The 15,157-nt window shown below is 48.5% G+C and overlaps 1 protein-coding gene across 1 annotated transcript in view; it reads left to right on the top strand.

The window, feature by feature from the left end:
- The first annotated feature begins 324 nt into the window (after window positions 1-324).
- The window catches only part of EBF2 (EBF transcription factor 2), a 183,604-nt gene continuing 168,771 nt past the window's right edge, over window positions 325-15,157 (top strand). Inside the window, 6 exon segments of the mRNA XM_054690285.1 lie at window positions 325-857; window positions 3,232-3,388; window positions 4,446-4,509; window positions 4,844-4,899; window positions 5,403-5,476; window positions 12,786-12,854. Of these exon segments, the coding sequence (XP_054546260.1) occupies window positions 727-857; window positions 3,232-3,388; window positions 4,446-4,509; window positions 4,844-4,899; window positions 5,403-5,476; window positions 12,786-12,854 (551 nt within the window). The 5' untranslated portion in view covers window positions 325-726.

Raw genomic sequence — 15,157 nt, 5'->3', positions numbered from 1 at the left:
GGCGCAGCGCCCGCGGCTTCGTCCCCTTTCACCTCGCGGACTCTCTGCCACCTCCAGCGCGCCGCGCGCCGCGGGGGGACGGCGGCCGGGCCGGCTCGGCGCCGGCCAATCCCGAGCGTCCATGCAAATGAGGCTCCTTATCTGGCCGCGGCTCCGCCTCCGCAGGCCCGGGCCGTAGTAACCCATTCATGGGGCCCGCGCGCGGCTGCAGCCCGGCTCCGCGGCGCTTGCAGCCACCGCCTCCTCTCGGCGCTGGGTCTTCCCCTTCCTTTTACAACTGATCCTGCTGGGATTTTTTTTTTTTTTTTCTAAATTGGAGCGGTGGGGAGGAGCAGGGCGGGGGGACCAGGAGGAAGGAGCGAGATTAGGTAGTCATCAATCTCCTCCTGTTTCTCCCAGAACAGGTGATGCTTCTAAATTGTGTGCACTTTCCGGAGGCTGCGCTGCCGCTGGAAGGATGCGAGCGACCTAGGGCAGAGGGCCTGGGGGGGCAGATTTGAACTTGCGGAGGATAAAACCCAAACTTTGCATCCGACTGTCTTGACCAGAAGCAAAGGACCGTTATTTTTCTCTCTTCACCCCCCCCCTTTTTCTAAGAGAGGCTCAAACTTCGGCACTTGATCCCTTGGATTGTTTTGGAGGAGACGCTTTGGTGACAGCCTTGGGGACAGTGAGGACTGTGTTGTAACTCTTATTTTTAAAGCGACCGTAGAGCAGACTTTTTAAATGTTTGGGATTCAAGATACTTTAGGAAGAGGACCAACTCTGAAAGAGAAATCGCTGGGCGCCGAGATGGATTCGGTCAGGTCCTGGGTCCGGAATGTCGGCGTAGTGGACGCTAATGTCGCGGCGCAGAGGTAAGGACTCGACTGCGCGATCATTATGCTCGCAAAGTCTCTCCCTTTCGGTCCCCAGATCTCTCTGCCTCTCCCTGTTCCCCCCTCCCCTGGCCCTCGCTCTCCCCCCATCTGTCGCTCAGGCGCAGCGCGCTGGGGCTCGCCCTCGGGCAGGCAAGTCGCTGCAGTCAGGGAGCACTTACCCCGCAGCAAGCGCTCGAGTTTTTTTAACTGCCTGGGTTTGCCCCCTATAGACAACTCGTTGGGAGGGAAAATTACAAGCAGCATCCGACGCCTACCCGCTCAGCCCCTAGCCCTGCGCGGCGGGCCGGGCTGAGAGCGCAGCGCGAGGACCAGGGCTGGCAGCCGCAGCCGCGCGGAGAGCCGCCGACTCCCTGGCTTCGCCACGCGGCTTCCGAGAGCCTCTGCTCCAGCATCTTGCTGGAAGATTCCTGGAGGCCGGGAGCCCGGCGGCTGGATGGCGGCGGCGGCTGGAGTCAATGGAGAGGCCGCAGCGCGGCTTGGGAAGGCAAAGAGGCCCGGAGCTTTGGGAGGAGGAGACAGGCTGGAGGGTTCCGGCCAGAGATAAAACAGTGGTCCAGACGCTTGGAGGAGGGGGTGAGAAAGGGAAGAGGAAGGAATAACAGTAGAATAAGCCGCAGAAGAAGGCGCGGGAAGGAGGCGCGCCGAAAGGCAGGGATGGGCAACCTCGAGTTTTGCGGGTCTCCAAAGTTGAGTTTGTTTCTTAGCGTCGGTGAGCTGAGATAGGAAATGCCTTATTCAAGGTGCCACCCTGCGAGGACATTCTGGTCCCCTCGCTCACCACCACTGCTGAGCTGGGATTTGTGGTGTCATGTCCTTGTTTGCCGAAAGGCAGCTCCTGTCCCCCCCAAAGAGCTCACTAACTTCTTCCCACAACCCCAGTCACCCCATCCGTCCTGCTGGTCACCCCCCTCTAAGTCCGGACACCAGGCGGAGAAGTTCTTCCTTCCCCAGTCAGAATTCGTGTCCAGGTGTCCCGGATAGAACGAACCAGTCGCCACCTTTGGAGGGAAGGAAGCAAAAGTCGCGCGGCTCTGGGAACCAGGTCAGGTTGCGGCTCCCACCCGCCGGCCCAAACCCAGGGCGCACCGCACCCTCCGGCAAACCCGGATCGAGGCTTTTCGCTGCCGTCCGGGGACTCGCTGGGTTGCCGGCGGAGGGAAATCAGGCAGTACCGAAGGGCAGGCGCCGGGGCGCATTTCCTTAACCGAGCAACTTAAAGACACCTCCCTCCTTTTCCGCGGATCAATAATTAAAGTTGGAGCTGGCCGCTCGAGTGGGGGAGTGTAACTAATATTTAACACTCTTCAAATGAGTAAAAGTGCTCCCGCGCTGGACAGGAGGCCAGGAGACCCCCGCGCCACAGGGCAGCTCCAGCCATCTGTGCGCTGGCCTGGGCCCCTGAGTCTCCTGTTAAATGTGATCTGACGACCAGTTTGTCTCTGGCCCCGACAGGTTGGCGGGGAGATGTGTGCACACGCTCCCTATGCTTGACTGCATCTCCCAGGGCCTCCAACACGGGTTTGGTGGTCAGCGGGTTTGGCTGGTACTGCCTGGAGCTACAATCCGAGTGGGGATCCCTTTAGCCCCAGGCAAGGACTCACTCAGCCTCTTAATAACATTTTAGCTTCTCCAGGCTCAACTGGGGTTCCCAGTGTCACTCCTACTCCCATTACTGGTGGCGGGGATTCCTCTCTTCCACTGTCCCAGGTGCAACTTTTGGGGAGAGCAGGGAATCGGGGTGAGGCCTCTTCCGGTAGGACAGAGACTTGGGTTCTAGTCTTCCATCCTGCCCCCAGGGGATTCTTACCCTGGCCTTTCTGAGTTAGCATGGGTGGCATTGTGGGCACTAGCTCCAGACAGGCAACTCAATGGTGATGAAGTAAAAAGGTCACCTCTTATAAGACAACTAGGCACTTTTTGTCCTAACCCTGGATTTCAGGTCTAAGTCCTGACCCAGTTACTGGTGCCACTTGAGGGAGATCATAGGGGTGACAGGGCTGATAATACTTGGGCTGCTCTTTGGGGGAATGGCTCAGGGCCTCCATCTGTGGTCAGGATCCTTCAAGTCTTCACTAAAGGCCAGACAGTGAGCTTCTTGGTGCTGGGATGTCCAGACACTGGACCGCAGGGACAGTAGCAGCTGGGGGTGTTGTGCTTGCCACCTGCCACCCGAGGCCACTGCAACTACTGCGAGGAGTCCGGTCTTCTCAATCTGAACTGAGATAGGTGGGGTGGAGTGCAGGACTCTGAACCTGCGCCCTTGACCCCCTGCAGGGTCCGGTGCGTTGGTAACAAGGTATCTTTCTCTCTTAACCCTGTGCCTGGTGACCTCGTGTCTCTTCTTATGCAGTGGAGTCGCTCTCTCTCGGGCCCACTTTGAGAAGCAGCCTCCCTCCAACTTGAGGAAATCCAACTTCTTTCACTTCGTGCTGGCGCTCTATGACAGGCAGGGGCAGCCGGTGGAGATTGAGCGCACAGCCTTCGTAGACTTTGTGGAAAACGACAAAGTAAGTGGAGTCCCTCTGTTCCCCTGGCGGTCTAATAACTACCTCCTTGCAAAACACTAAAGATTCCATCTGTCACTCGCAACACATTTCCCCTCACATCATCAGGGATGATAAATCGAGGCTTCTCACCTCAACCTCTAAATCAATCGATTTCCCCGCACCTCCTCCAGTCGCCACTCGCGCACCACCCGCGGCAGGAGCGCTCGGGGCTCTGTGCTGGGAGCCTCTGAGTCTTGGACTGCGCTCGGGGCGAATACCCTTCCCACTGGAGCATAGTTTAAAACTATAACCAAAGCCGCCGCTGTCCTTCTCCGGGGCAGTCATTTAAAAAATGATAATGATTTTGCGCCTTCCAGCGCCGGTGGGTGGGTGAAATGGCACAGAACGGAAACGCACAGCCCAGCCTTAGCCGCGCTTTCCCGACTGAGCCTTCTCTCTGCAACCTAGGCCCGGGCTCAGGGCGAGGTTTGATATCAAAAGAAGCTAGGGAGGGAGAGTCTCTCGCCCGCCCAGGGTCTGTCTTCTCAGCTTTACAATGCAAACTTTAGAGCTGCGCTTCCCCGAGTTCCTCTTCCACCTGGGCCTCGAACTCGGTGAACTCGGTGGCCCCCGGAGGCCCCGGTCCTGGCGCGAGAGGCTGGAATATTGTCCTGCCAATAGACAGGACCCCTTACCTTTCTGCCAAGAGAAGCCTGGCAGCTTCCTGAGGGAGGACAGAGCCGTGGCGGTCTTGGGTGGGGCCGGCTTAAGGGCAGTGGTGGCGCGGTGTCCGCTAGTGCGGCGGGAGAGCAGCGTTCTGCGGGCATTTTAAAGCGGGAGCGCAGAGGGATGGAGCAAGTCAAGCGACCTCGAGCCTGGCAAGTGTCGGAGGCCGGCCAGCGCCAGACGTTCCTGCCTTAGACCCTGGGGGGCTGGGCCGAGGTCTGTTCAAAGCCGCGGGGTGAGCCAGAGAAAGGCTTCTGGGAGCGCGGGAGGGAAGCGCGCTCTCTTCTTGCCATCGTTTTGGGTGTTTTGGGTGTTTGTAAACAAGCAACTCAAAGGCGGCCTGTCTTTTCAGGAACAAGGCAACGAGAAGACCAACAACGGCACCCACTACAAGTTGCAGCTTCTCTACAGCAACGGTGAGCGCTGCGCCGACTGGGCGGGCGCGTGGCAGCCGGGCCGCGCCTCGCCGGCACCTTGCGCTTTCCAGGAAGGCAGTAGACCTGGGCGCTGTAGTTTGGGGGCAAGGGAGTGGGGAGCTGACTTTTGGGAGGCGCGGGCAGGGCGGCGGGGGCGGGGGGCGCTAGGTAGTCTAACTCCCCACCCCCCACCCCCGCCGAGACAGCTCAGCGTGCGCGCCGCAGCCTGGAGCCGCTGCCCAGGTCTCCGCGCCGCGCGGGGGAGACGGTTTTGGGGTGCCTGGGGTTGGGGGCTCCGCGACCCTTGACTCGTATCCATTTCCCTACCCCGCAGGTGTCCGCACCGAGCAGGACCTGTATGTCAGACTTATTGACTCGGTCACCAAGCAGGTGAGCGGGGTGGGCCCTTCGACGACTCCTCCTTGGGGCTGCTTCTCTCTCTCCATCCTCTGCCTGTCCTTGACCTACCCCACCCAACGCAATCTCCTGGGTCAGACTTCACCTGCTCCCCCATCAATTCGCACCTTATCCACTCTGGGGGGAAAAAATACCCTTTCTCCCTCTACCCAGGTGTCTCGTTTCTTTCTGGTTGGGGGGACGGGGAAGGGGTGGAGATGTTGGGTTAGGTGAGCAAAGGTTTAAGGAGAGGAAGAGATTGTGGGACATTCAGTTTCCCCAAACATTCTCCTCTGCAAGAAGTATGTCCTCACCCGAGAAAACCTCTGTTGTTATTTCGCTGGACTTAACCAGGCCACAACTTAGGTTCTGGGCTGCCAGCGGGAGCTGGGACAGAAATAGTGGGAGTGAGAGGGAAACATGGTTCTGTGCTGGATTTAAAGTCCCCTTTTCTTTGTCCCTCCACGCCTCCCCTTCCTGCTCCCATCTCCTTGCAGCCCATAGCTTATGAGGGACAAAATAAGAATCCAGAAATGTGCCGAGTTCTCCTGACACACGAAGTGATGTGCAGGTAAGAGCGCATTGCGTTGCGGGCTTTGCCGACAAGCTGGGCAGCTGATCCGCGCCGGCGAGCTCGCGGGTGTCCATCCCCGGGCACCCACTCACAGGAGGGAGGGGGCGCAGGGGGAGAGGTCTGTCGGGAGCACGTGGCCGGGGCAAGTTCACTAGAACTCCTTAAAGGAAAGTTTTTTAGAGCATGTCGGTTAGGACTGAAAAGGAACTCCACTCAGGATGCCACCCCCTGGCGTCTGAGGAGTTTCCCCGCCACGTGGAAAGTCTCAGCTGCCCAGCGGTAGGCGGCAGCCAGCTAAGGGCTGGGTACGGGTTTGGGATCCCGGGCTTTCCGCGAACTGGTGTCGGCTGTGCGGAGAGGATCACACTGCTCGGGTCCCGTGCGTCTGGCTCTGTTTCCTGGAGGGGTCACTTGTGGAGTTGCGGAATCAAAGCACCGGGTGGACTGCAGTCCGGGTGAGGGGCAGCCGTGGGTTGAGCGTCCTGTTTGTGGGCGATCTACCCCCTCGCCCGCCAAAGCTCAGGCACCTGTCAGTGACCGGAGCGCTTTCTCCAGGGAGTTACTTCTCCTAAGGCTCTTGGATTAGGAAAGTTTCTTAGGTCAGGAGGAACAGCGGATGGATGTATCAGTCCATTTCACTAGCAGCAGTGAGAAGGGCCAGCTGAGGACCCCCTCTGGAAGACCTGGGGTCTGGACCAACAGGGAATTCGGATAAGCAAGTTGTCAGAGGCGCAGTGGAATTTCTACACCTTTCCACGTCTGCCTCCGCCCCCCATCAATCCATTGTATTTTGAATTATTTCTTATACTAAGAAATTTTTTTTTTAAGAAATGGAAGAACTTCATCCACATACATACTTACTTATTCTTTCAGTGAATGTTTATTGAGTGTTGAGGACCCGACTTTGCATTGGGGACCCGACTTAGCATTGGGGATCCTACTGCATCTCAGTATATATAAAGGAAACTCTGGGCAAAGAGTGTTATTTTACTATAAAAATTTAAGTATTTATCCCATACTCATTTTTCTTCCTCCAAGATCTATGATTGGAACAAAATCTCAATTCTTCCTCACTCTGTTATTGCTTTTGTGACCGTTCTCCAACCTCGGACTTGCTAGTATTGGGTAGCTGGGCATCTGATTTAGTTTAGACTATTTTTTGGGCAGCTCCCGGCCTCAGTGTCTAACCCTCCCCTCCGCTCCCCAGTAGAGAAGAAACCATAACAATCAGGCGTGTTTATTTTGGTTTTGACCAAGTATTAGAAAAACAAACTTTGCCAAATGCAAAGTTCAACTCTGCCAGTGGCCTCAGCTAGGGGACCCGAGGCTTCCTGGGCCGAGCTGGAGTAGCCCAGCAAGGCGCTCTGCGATGTGGTGAGTGAAATAGCTACTTCATTAACCCACGGCCCCTGACAGAGCCCTTCAGAAAGAAAATACAATTCCAAGATGAACTTGCATGTTCAACCCAGGTTAAATAGCCAGACACTTTGATTTGGTTGGCTAATAGGAGGGTGGATTTTTATTCCTCTTTATACTTTTAAATATCTTGGTTTAGAGAGATTATCTTCTGAAAAGAAAACCAAAAATCTGGCCCATTGTCTAACAAATTATTCCTATCTCTGTAAATAATACTCCTACACCCCATCCAGCTGTAGTTAAGGTTGACATTTTTATTTTTAAGCCCAATCAAATCCTCCTCATTTTATGCTGTTTAAGTAGCGGCATCAATTTTTAAAGCCTCTAGTTTAGTCTGTATTAGTAACACAATATAAAAATTTAATGTTCTGTAACTTCTCTGCATTTGAGATTTAGGATGATGCTCTGCTATTTTTTCTTCCCAAACTAGGATTTAAAGTAAATATTAATTGTGGGTAAATAAATGATCCATTGGCTGGGTACTGTGTCTGGTGTGTGTGTGTGTGTGTGTGTGTGTGTGTGTGTTTGTGTGTGTTTGGGGAGATGAACTGGGGTGATGGCAAATATTGGCTGTACCTAAAAGGGAAGTTCTCATTCAATCTGTCAGTCAGAGCTGCTTGATTTCCCTAGTAAGGGATAAAAGTTCCTTCTCCCACATTTTCAGAGCCAGTTATAACAGTCAGTAATTGAAAGATGATCAGTTGCCCTGATTCTCAATGGTTATTGCACACACAGTATTTAGAGTCACTTGCTTGGTGTTCTTGGGCATACCTGGGAATTTCCTTGAATGGGTTTATGTTCTGTAATCCTTAGTGAAAAGCTCATAAATTGGTATTTAGCTTGGAGGGGGGGGGTGCGACAAAATAAATCTCTTCAGGAATAACTTTTTCTCCATTCCCAGGTTGTCTCTGCTTCTTGCCTGCTTTAGTTCATTTTGCCAGTTATTAGCAAGGAGAAATCTAGTTGTTATGTCGCTGCCAGTCACCTCTGTGCCCTCAATGCTCAGAGGGTTAAAAGATATTATAATTTGAACAGAAGTCGTCTCAAGGCCTACAGCTGGCTAATAACAGAGTTGTATTGAGCGTGAGCAAACCCCACAGCTGTGACTTCTCGCCACAAGGCGCAGGCTAGACAGGGCCCTAATCAGATGGGCCAGCCGGCCAGTGGGGCCAGTGTCTTTATCGGCCAGATGGTGTGAATTTAGACACTTTTGTTATGCAATCGCAGGGAGGAGTTGGGGAGAAGAAAACAAAACAAAAGCCACCATGCTGTGCGCTTATTTGAGTTTGAAATTAGAGACAGATTTTTGAAAGTTGAGGGTTGAATTTTAATACCGATTTTGGAGGGGAAAAGGCACATTTTCTGTGTTGAGCAGGAGCTGGGCTGACTGGACAACCCAGTCCTGGGCTGTGTTTTTTTCTCTTCTCCAGTCACCTCTTACACCTTTCTCTCTCTCTCTCTCTTTTTTTTTTCTTCTGAAAAATGCAGGTAAGATTCAGGATTGGGATAAAATTTGTCGTATTTCCTCCTCTCCAGTTCTCCTCCCCAACTTGTTTTATTTTTTCTGTTTCCCTTTCCAAAGGCTCCATGTGGAGATGTGGAGGGCACAAGAGAACGGTATGCAAATTGAGACAAAAGTTTCTCTAAAAATTAGGTACAAAAATAAAACAGACCTAACTAAGCCAAACAGGAGCAGAGGAAGAGCTTTCATTTTCATTCATTAGGTAAAAAGGCACCTCTGAGTCTCTCTGTGGGAGTTAAGAATACAGTGCTAACCAGTACCAACTTCCATTTCCTCTTCTCTTTGTTTAATTTCCTAATTGGAAGTCCTATTCCCTTGTAAAAACACTTGTCAAAAACTTCAGAATTGTTCATTGGAAAGTGACCCGAACAAATCTTTTAACTAGACTAGTTGAACCTGAAGTTGGTTACTCAGGCTTTGTCCACACAGCAAAGGGGAGAGAGGAGTCTGCTGTCTGAATAATTCAGGGACCCAGTTTCTTTGCGTCATTTATCCACATACCTGACTCCAGAGTGATGGTTTGGCAGCTGGGTTCATGAATGTCTTCCCCTTTCCACTTCCCGTTGCTTATGTTAATATTGCTGGCATGAGGACTGAGCGCTATTTATGAATCCAATAAATACTAACTAGGACAACTTGATAAGACTTTTAGAAGGAAGAAAGAAAAAAAGAATTAGCTTTGACTCAGAGAAATTTTTAGAAGGGCTCAAATAGGGCAAAACCACCAAGTCCAGTTATTTCTTTTTTTTTTTTTAATTTTTTTTTAATGCAGGCATGTTTTATTTATTTATTTGTTTGTTTGTTTGTTTGTTTTATACATGCACTGGGTACAGTCAGAAGCGCGGGAGGGTGAGAGAATTCACCAGAGCCAGAGCGGGGAGCAGAGCAGGCAGAAGGACCGAAGTACACTGCTGAGGGGAGCAGTGGGCGGCAGGAGAGGTCTGTGCGCCATGTGGGACCCTCCTCTGGTGGCCGGGGAGCAGCCGGGGATCGAACCTGCGCTGCAGAGGCTGTGGGCAGCTTCGCAACCCAGCGCTCAACCGCTGCGCCACCGGGGAGGCCCAAGTCCAGTTATTTCTTTTAAAAAAAAATTATTTATTTTTTCATAGACAAACTGGGTTGGAGGCCAAAGGTGTGGTGGGGGTAGTGAGAAGATCACCAGAGACAGAATGGGAAGCAGAACAGGCATATCCACTGAAATATACTGCTGAGGGGAGCAGCCCACCAAACAGGAGAGGTCTGCTGCACCATGTGGGTGAGCTCGCTGGCCTGGGATTGAACTCAGGCTGCAGCAGTGATAGTGCTAAGGCTTAATCCCTAGGCCACCAGGGAGGCCCCAAGTCCAGTTATTTCTAAACTTACATCTTTTCTGCACTGAACATCTACATTAGAGATTATGCTTAAGCAAGCTGCTGTCAAACAATGGAAGATTGGGCCCTAGCTTCTCTGCATTTTTCCTTGAATAACATTTCCTTCCCTGAGTCGATTCCCCACGTTGTATTGTGCTGGCACCAGGCTTACATTTTTATCTGTTTTTCTTTTCCTCCAGAGAAAATCCCCGTGGAAAGCAGCTGAATTCAGCTAAGCAATTTTGCAAACTTACTCAGTCTCTTCAAAATTATTCCTACTCAAACCAAACAGATTGGCACTGCCTGACAGTGTGTGCTCTTGTAATTGAATTGTACCCAACATTGCACATATTTGGGGTTAGGTTGACATGCTGGTGATGTCTAGGAGAGTGGAGTTTGAAGGCCTTTGTGTAACTAGCATGTATGGGGTTTTTGTAATTGTGTTGCTAAGAAAAAAGCCTTGCTTGACCTGCAGAGGTATTCTGCCGAAGTAAGCAATAGAAACAGGAGAGGTGGAGATGAAGTGGGTGGGGATAGAGAGTTGGGAAGAGAGACAAGTGCTTTAGAAAAGGTGGGAGAGCAGCTGGCCAGCATTTTTATTGGTGTTAATCTTGGGATGGATAGAAATTTTAAAAGTTAAGACCTAATATAATTTCAAAGGCAAAATATTATTTCAGAAATTCCCAGTAGCAAACTTGGGTGTTAAAAAATTGAGACAATTTTCCTTTTGCTTCCTACTAATTTGATTACATTTCTTAAAACCTCATTGCACCCATCTCGTGAAAATTCTTCAGCTGCTCTCAAGTAAATTTTACTTTTTGAGAATGGTAGAATTGCTCACTGAGTGAGAGATGAAGATTTTAAAAGTTTTCAATAATATTTGTTTGTGATTCTGTGGTTGAGCAGAGGGCAAGTGGACAGCAGAGAACCATAAAAGAAACCTATGACTGGTGGATGTCAGGCCTTTGGGCCTGTCTTGTCACATGGCTCCTCTTTTACTTACCCTGTCATTACTTTTAAATGGTGCTTAGGGAACCTCATAATCCCATGTATTTCTTTCTTTCTTTTTTTTTTTTTTTTAAAGAGGTAAGTGGGGGAGGTGAGAGGGGGTAGGTGTGAGGATTCACCAGAGACAGAACAGGCAGATTGACTGAAGTACACTCCTGAGGGGAGCAGCGGACCTGTTAGGGGAGGTCTGTTGCACCATGTGGGTAGCTTCCTGGTCAGGGATTGAACTTGTACTGCAGTGGCTGCAGATAGGTAGGTTGTGTCTTAACCCCTTGCGCCACCAGGGAGGCCCAGTCCCATGTACTTCTTAACCTAGAAGAAGTCTAGAGATGATCTAGAGCTGCATTTACATTTTATATACAAGGAAGGCAAAGCCCAGGGGTTAAAGAGATCTGAGGACATTCATATTGCTAGTTAGTGAGAGTGGTGGGTCAGATGTTAGAGGCCTGGTTCCCCCTCTAGTGATCTTTCTGTTGTGCTGGATTGATCTGACTATAGAGAATCTATCAGGGGAAAGACTATGCTTACATATAATTTGTTTATTGCTGACATTTATAAGAGATATTTCCCAGCCAGTGTGGATGATAATATTTTTCCTATATGCCAGATCAAGGCTATATTCTCAATCAGTTAGATTTTTGTGGACCATTTTCTTTCACCCAGCTGAGAGGTATTCCTTGTCCTGACAGACAGGCAGGCGAGCAACAAGGGAGGTGCCTGCTGGTACTTCCTAGCCCCTGAGCTTCCTTTGTCCTTTTCACATTCATGTACATATTTCATAAGGTACCTTTGGATTGGAGTGTTTTTTATTTAATTCATACATTTTGATTACTTAGAGTCTACTTACTTTTTTTTTTTTTTGGTATATAACTTATCCCTACTTATTTCAATAGAGTTGTCAGACATCAATGTACAAATATAAGGTGCATGGCATAATAACTTGATTTACGTATTTTATGAAATGATTACCATAATAATTAGTTAGCAGCCATTATCTCAAAAGATAAAGGAAAAAGAAAACACAAGTAATTTGTTCCCTTATGATGATAAGGACCCTTACGACCTACACTTCTGTTAACTCTCCTACATACGGGACAGTGTCAACTATAATCATCATGCTGTATATTACGTCCCTCGGAATTGTAACTGGAGGTTTACACCACTCAACCACCTTCAGATTGGAATGTTTTGCACTCTGCTTAGGTCCTTCTGCATCCTTCCTTTCTTTTGTTATTTTTCTAGGGCTCTCCTTTTTCTCTTCCTCTCAGTCAATTCCACAAGCATATTTGGAGCACCTACTAAGTACCCAGCACTTTGCTGCATGGTGATCTTGGGAAGCAGACGTTCAAGACTGGGGCTCCCATGTTGGGTCCCCTTTCTGTTCTGGACTTGGTGAAAATGATTGGTGATATGGTTGACAGCTCCCTAACTCATTCCTTCCTATTCATATAATACAATGTGCATCATAGTTCTTTTCTTTGTCCTCCATCTTTAGAAAATGACGGAAATGAATGAATGAATGTTTATAAATGTTTATAAATTGCATTGAACTTTCTGGAAAATAAGTGTTATGTAAATAAGGTTTATACTAATCCAGGGAGTTACCTGGGGGTCTATTTTATACATGTTCCTTCTCCTTCTTTCTTCAAATATTTATTGAGGCATAAAGACCTAAAGTATACACTCATAAAATCAATCAATAGGGGCTAAAGTGAAATTATAGATCTTAAAATTCAACTGTCTGTGGTTCTGATAAAAAAATATGTGATTTCCTGAGAATTATCCAGGTTAAAAGTCACAGAGTGAGAATTTGAATGAGTATTGCTCAACTTCAAGTTCAGTATTGTTCTTAAATATGACTCTAAATTCTGTTCTTGAACAGCTGCTAGTTGAGAGGCTACCTACAGAATATTTCTTTTTTAATGAACATTCTTACATTTGTCATGCGCATTGTACTATCTTGATTTTTAACAAATTTCTGTTATTCTTTTCCTTCCTTCCCAATCTACAGTCGATGTTGCGAAAAGAAAAGTTGTGGAAACCGAAATGAGACTCCTTCAGACCCTGTCATCATCGACAGGTAGGGGGAAAATTGATTTTGAAAACATGGTTTGGTTTCCTTCCTTGATGAAATTCAACCCTGAGTGGTAATGGCTTGGGTTTGGCTACTTGGTTGACCGTGTCTTATCATCAAGCTAGTCCAGCTTGCATTTTCTTGTTCAGTCCCCTTGAAAGAAGTTAGAGTCTCCCTTTTTGAGGCTGCGTCTTTAAATCTATGACAGGATTCATTTCCAGGTGTGTTGACCTCAGCCTGGTAAGGGCTGTGTGGATAGTAAAAGATACCATCTTTCCCATCTGGAGGGTCGGGCCTTAATCAGTGATGCAACAGAAAGGGTACCCCAAGTTAAGCAGCAATCCCTTTATCATTTTTAGTGACTGCTGTTGGAGTTGAAGACAATCAATTTACATGACGGTTTAGGGGATGAAGCCAAGCTCTCTGTTGCATGGAGGGAGATTCCTTTCTACCACAGAGGACTACATTCTGGGTTCTCTGTTATATTCAGAGTGGGAAAGATTCTTTGGGACATGATGCTAATTCATTGAAATGTGATTTAGGCATTCTCAGCTGTCTGTTTTTGTGATTGGAAACAGAACTTACAAACCAATGAAGAAATACCAAATTAACTTCCAGCAATCATGTAATTTTTAAGAAATCCCAAATTCCCACCCCTAATTTTTTCTCTTTCGTTAAAAAACGGAATAATTCCCTGTTGCTCCTTTCCTTGGGTTTTCACGTTTGTAGTCAGGTCCTGAAATGGATCGGAGAGACCACAGTCTCCAAAGTTGTTATTCCAATATTCCAATGAATTCTCAGTTGGGAGAATGGAACCTCTGGCATTCTTCCCAGAAAGCCAGCTTGGTTTCTTCGTGGAAAGTATAGCATAGCCCTAGGAATGAGGAGGCTGGAATTCCAATCCTGTTTTAGCTTCTGACCTCGAACAAAGCACTCAACATCTCTGTTCTTCCATGGTGTACTGGTGGATTGGAGGATGTTGCCTGCTGCAGCTGCGGGTTTCAGAAAGCTCCTCAGATATCCATGGTGACTATGCAGTCTTCTCCAAAATGCTTGGAAGAGCATGATAACAAAATATAAAATGTTTGCTGAATGTGTGTGGTGACTTTGTCATCTTAGGAATTCGGTGAGACCCATTTTAGGGAGTTCTTTGGAATTTCTTTGGCTTTTCTGAAAGTGCGTAGATGTTTAAAATGAAAGAGTGGCAAGAACTCTTTGAGGTCTGCTGTCTTTCTCATTTGATAGGAGGGCTGATCCTGGGAATGGTGAAGAGACTTGTCATGGTGGTGCAGCTGCAGGAGCTGAGCTTGTCCCTGCTTCTAGGTTCATGTTCCACTTCTTTCCTTCCCCCTCCTAACTTACATGAGCTGGATGTGCTGATTGCACATCACATCGTTCTTCAACTTCCCAAAATGCCCTCCTGGACTTGGAGGGTGTGGGAGGGATTTGAAACATAGGAGAGCAGCCTAGAGGCAGATTCAGTCCTTTCCAGTGTGAAGACTGAGCTCACTATCTTCCTCTAACCTTTTTTACTAACTTCAGTTTCTCTTTTATGAAGGTACCTCTAACCACATGATGGTTACATCTTTTCTTGTAATAAACACCCCATAAACCACCTTTGGAAATATTTGCAAACCTGTGACTGCTAACCTGCCCCTTACATCATAATGGCTCTGTACCCAGAAGCAGTTCTTACTTGAAAAAAACTGCATATAACTTGCACTCACAGATAAAGCAGGATGTTTCACGCTTTCTTCCTATGTAATATATATGCTACTGAGGAAAGTAGTCTTGCTCTATGGAGAAAGAAAGATTTTCCTATTAGATGCCTCCCTGTTTGTGCTGAAATGCCTTAGATTCTTTGGAGAAGGTGGAAATTGGATCTTGGTGCATATTATGGAGCTTTATGTGACTGTGGCATTTATTTTTACTATCCTGTGCACAATAAAACAGCCCCGTGATGTCTCTGCATCACTTGAAATATGTGTTACTTCCGAAATGTTATGTGTCTACACATGGAAACATACATACCAAAGGGTACTGTAAATTGACTGATATCAGGTTTTAAGAGAACCCATTATTATAAACAGATGCATTTGTTCAACTTATTCATTGCAGGGCTTTTGTTTGGGGATATCATTCCCTCACTCAAGCCTTGTCTTATTGCTTCTGAATGTCTTCTTGGGCTTACCTTCACTACCTCATTACCTTCATTTATGGAAATAAAAAGGGATGATGTCAGGTTTCCATTTCTGGGAGGGGGATGTATCCAGGGGACTGGTCTCTGGGTTCAGTGTCTGCCGACTTGG

This window comes from Talpa occidentalis, unplaced genomic scaffold (assembly GCF_014898055.3).
Source record: "Talpa occidentalis isolate TD23 unplaced genomic scaffold, MPIMG_talOcc4v2.1 talOcc4.8, whole genome shotgun sequence".
Lineage (NCBI taxonomy): Eukaryota > Metazoa > Chordata > Mammalia > Eulipotyphla > Talpidae > Talpa > Talpa occidentalis.
Note: the sequence above shows the minus strand (reverse complement) of the source record. Positions and strands in the feature narration are given on the sequence as shown.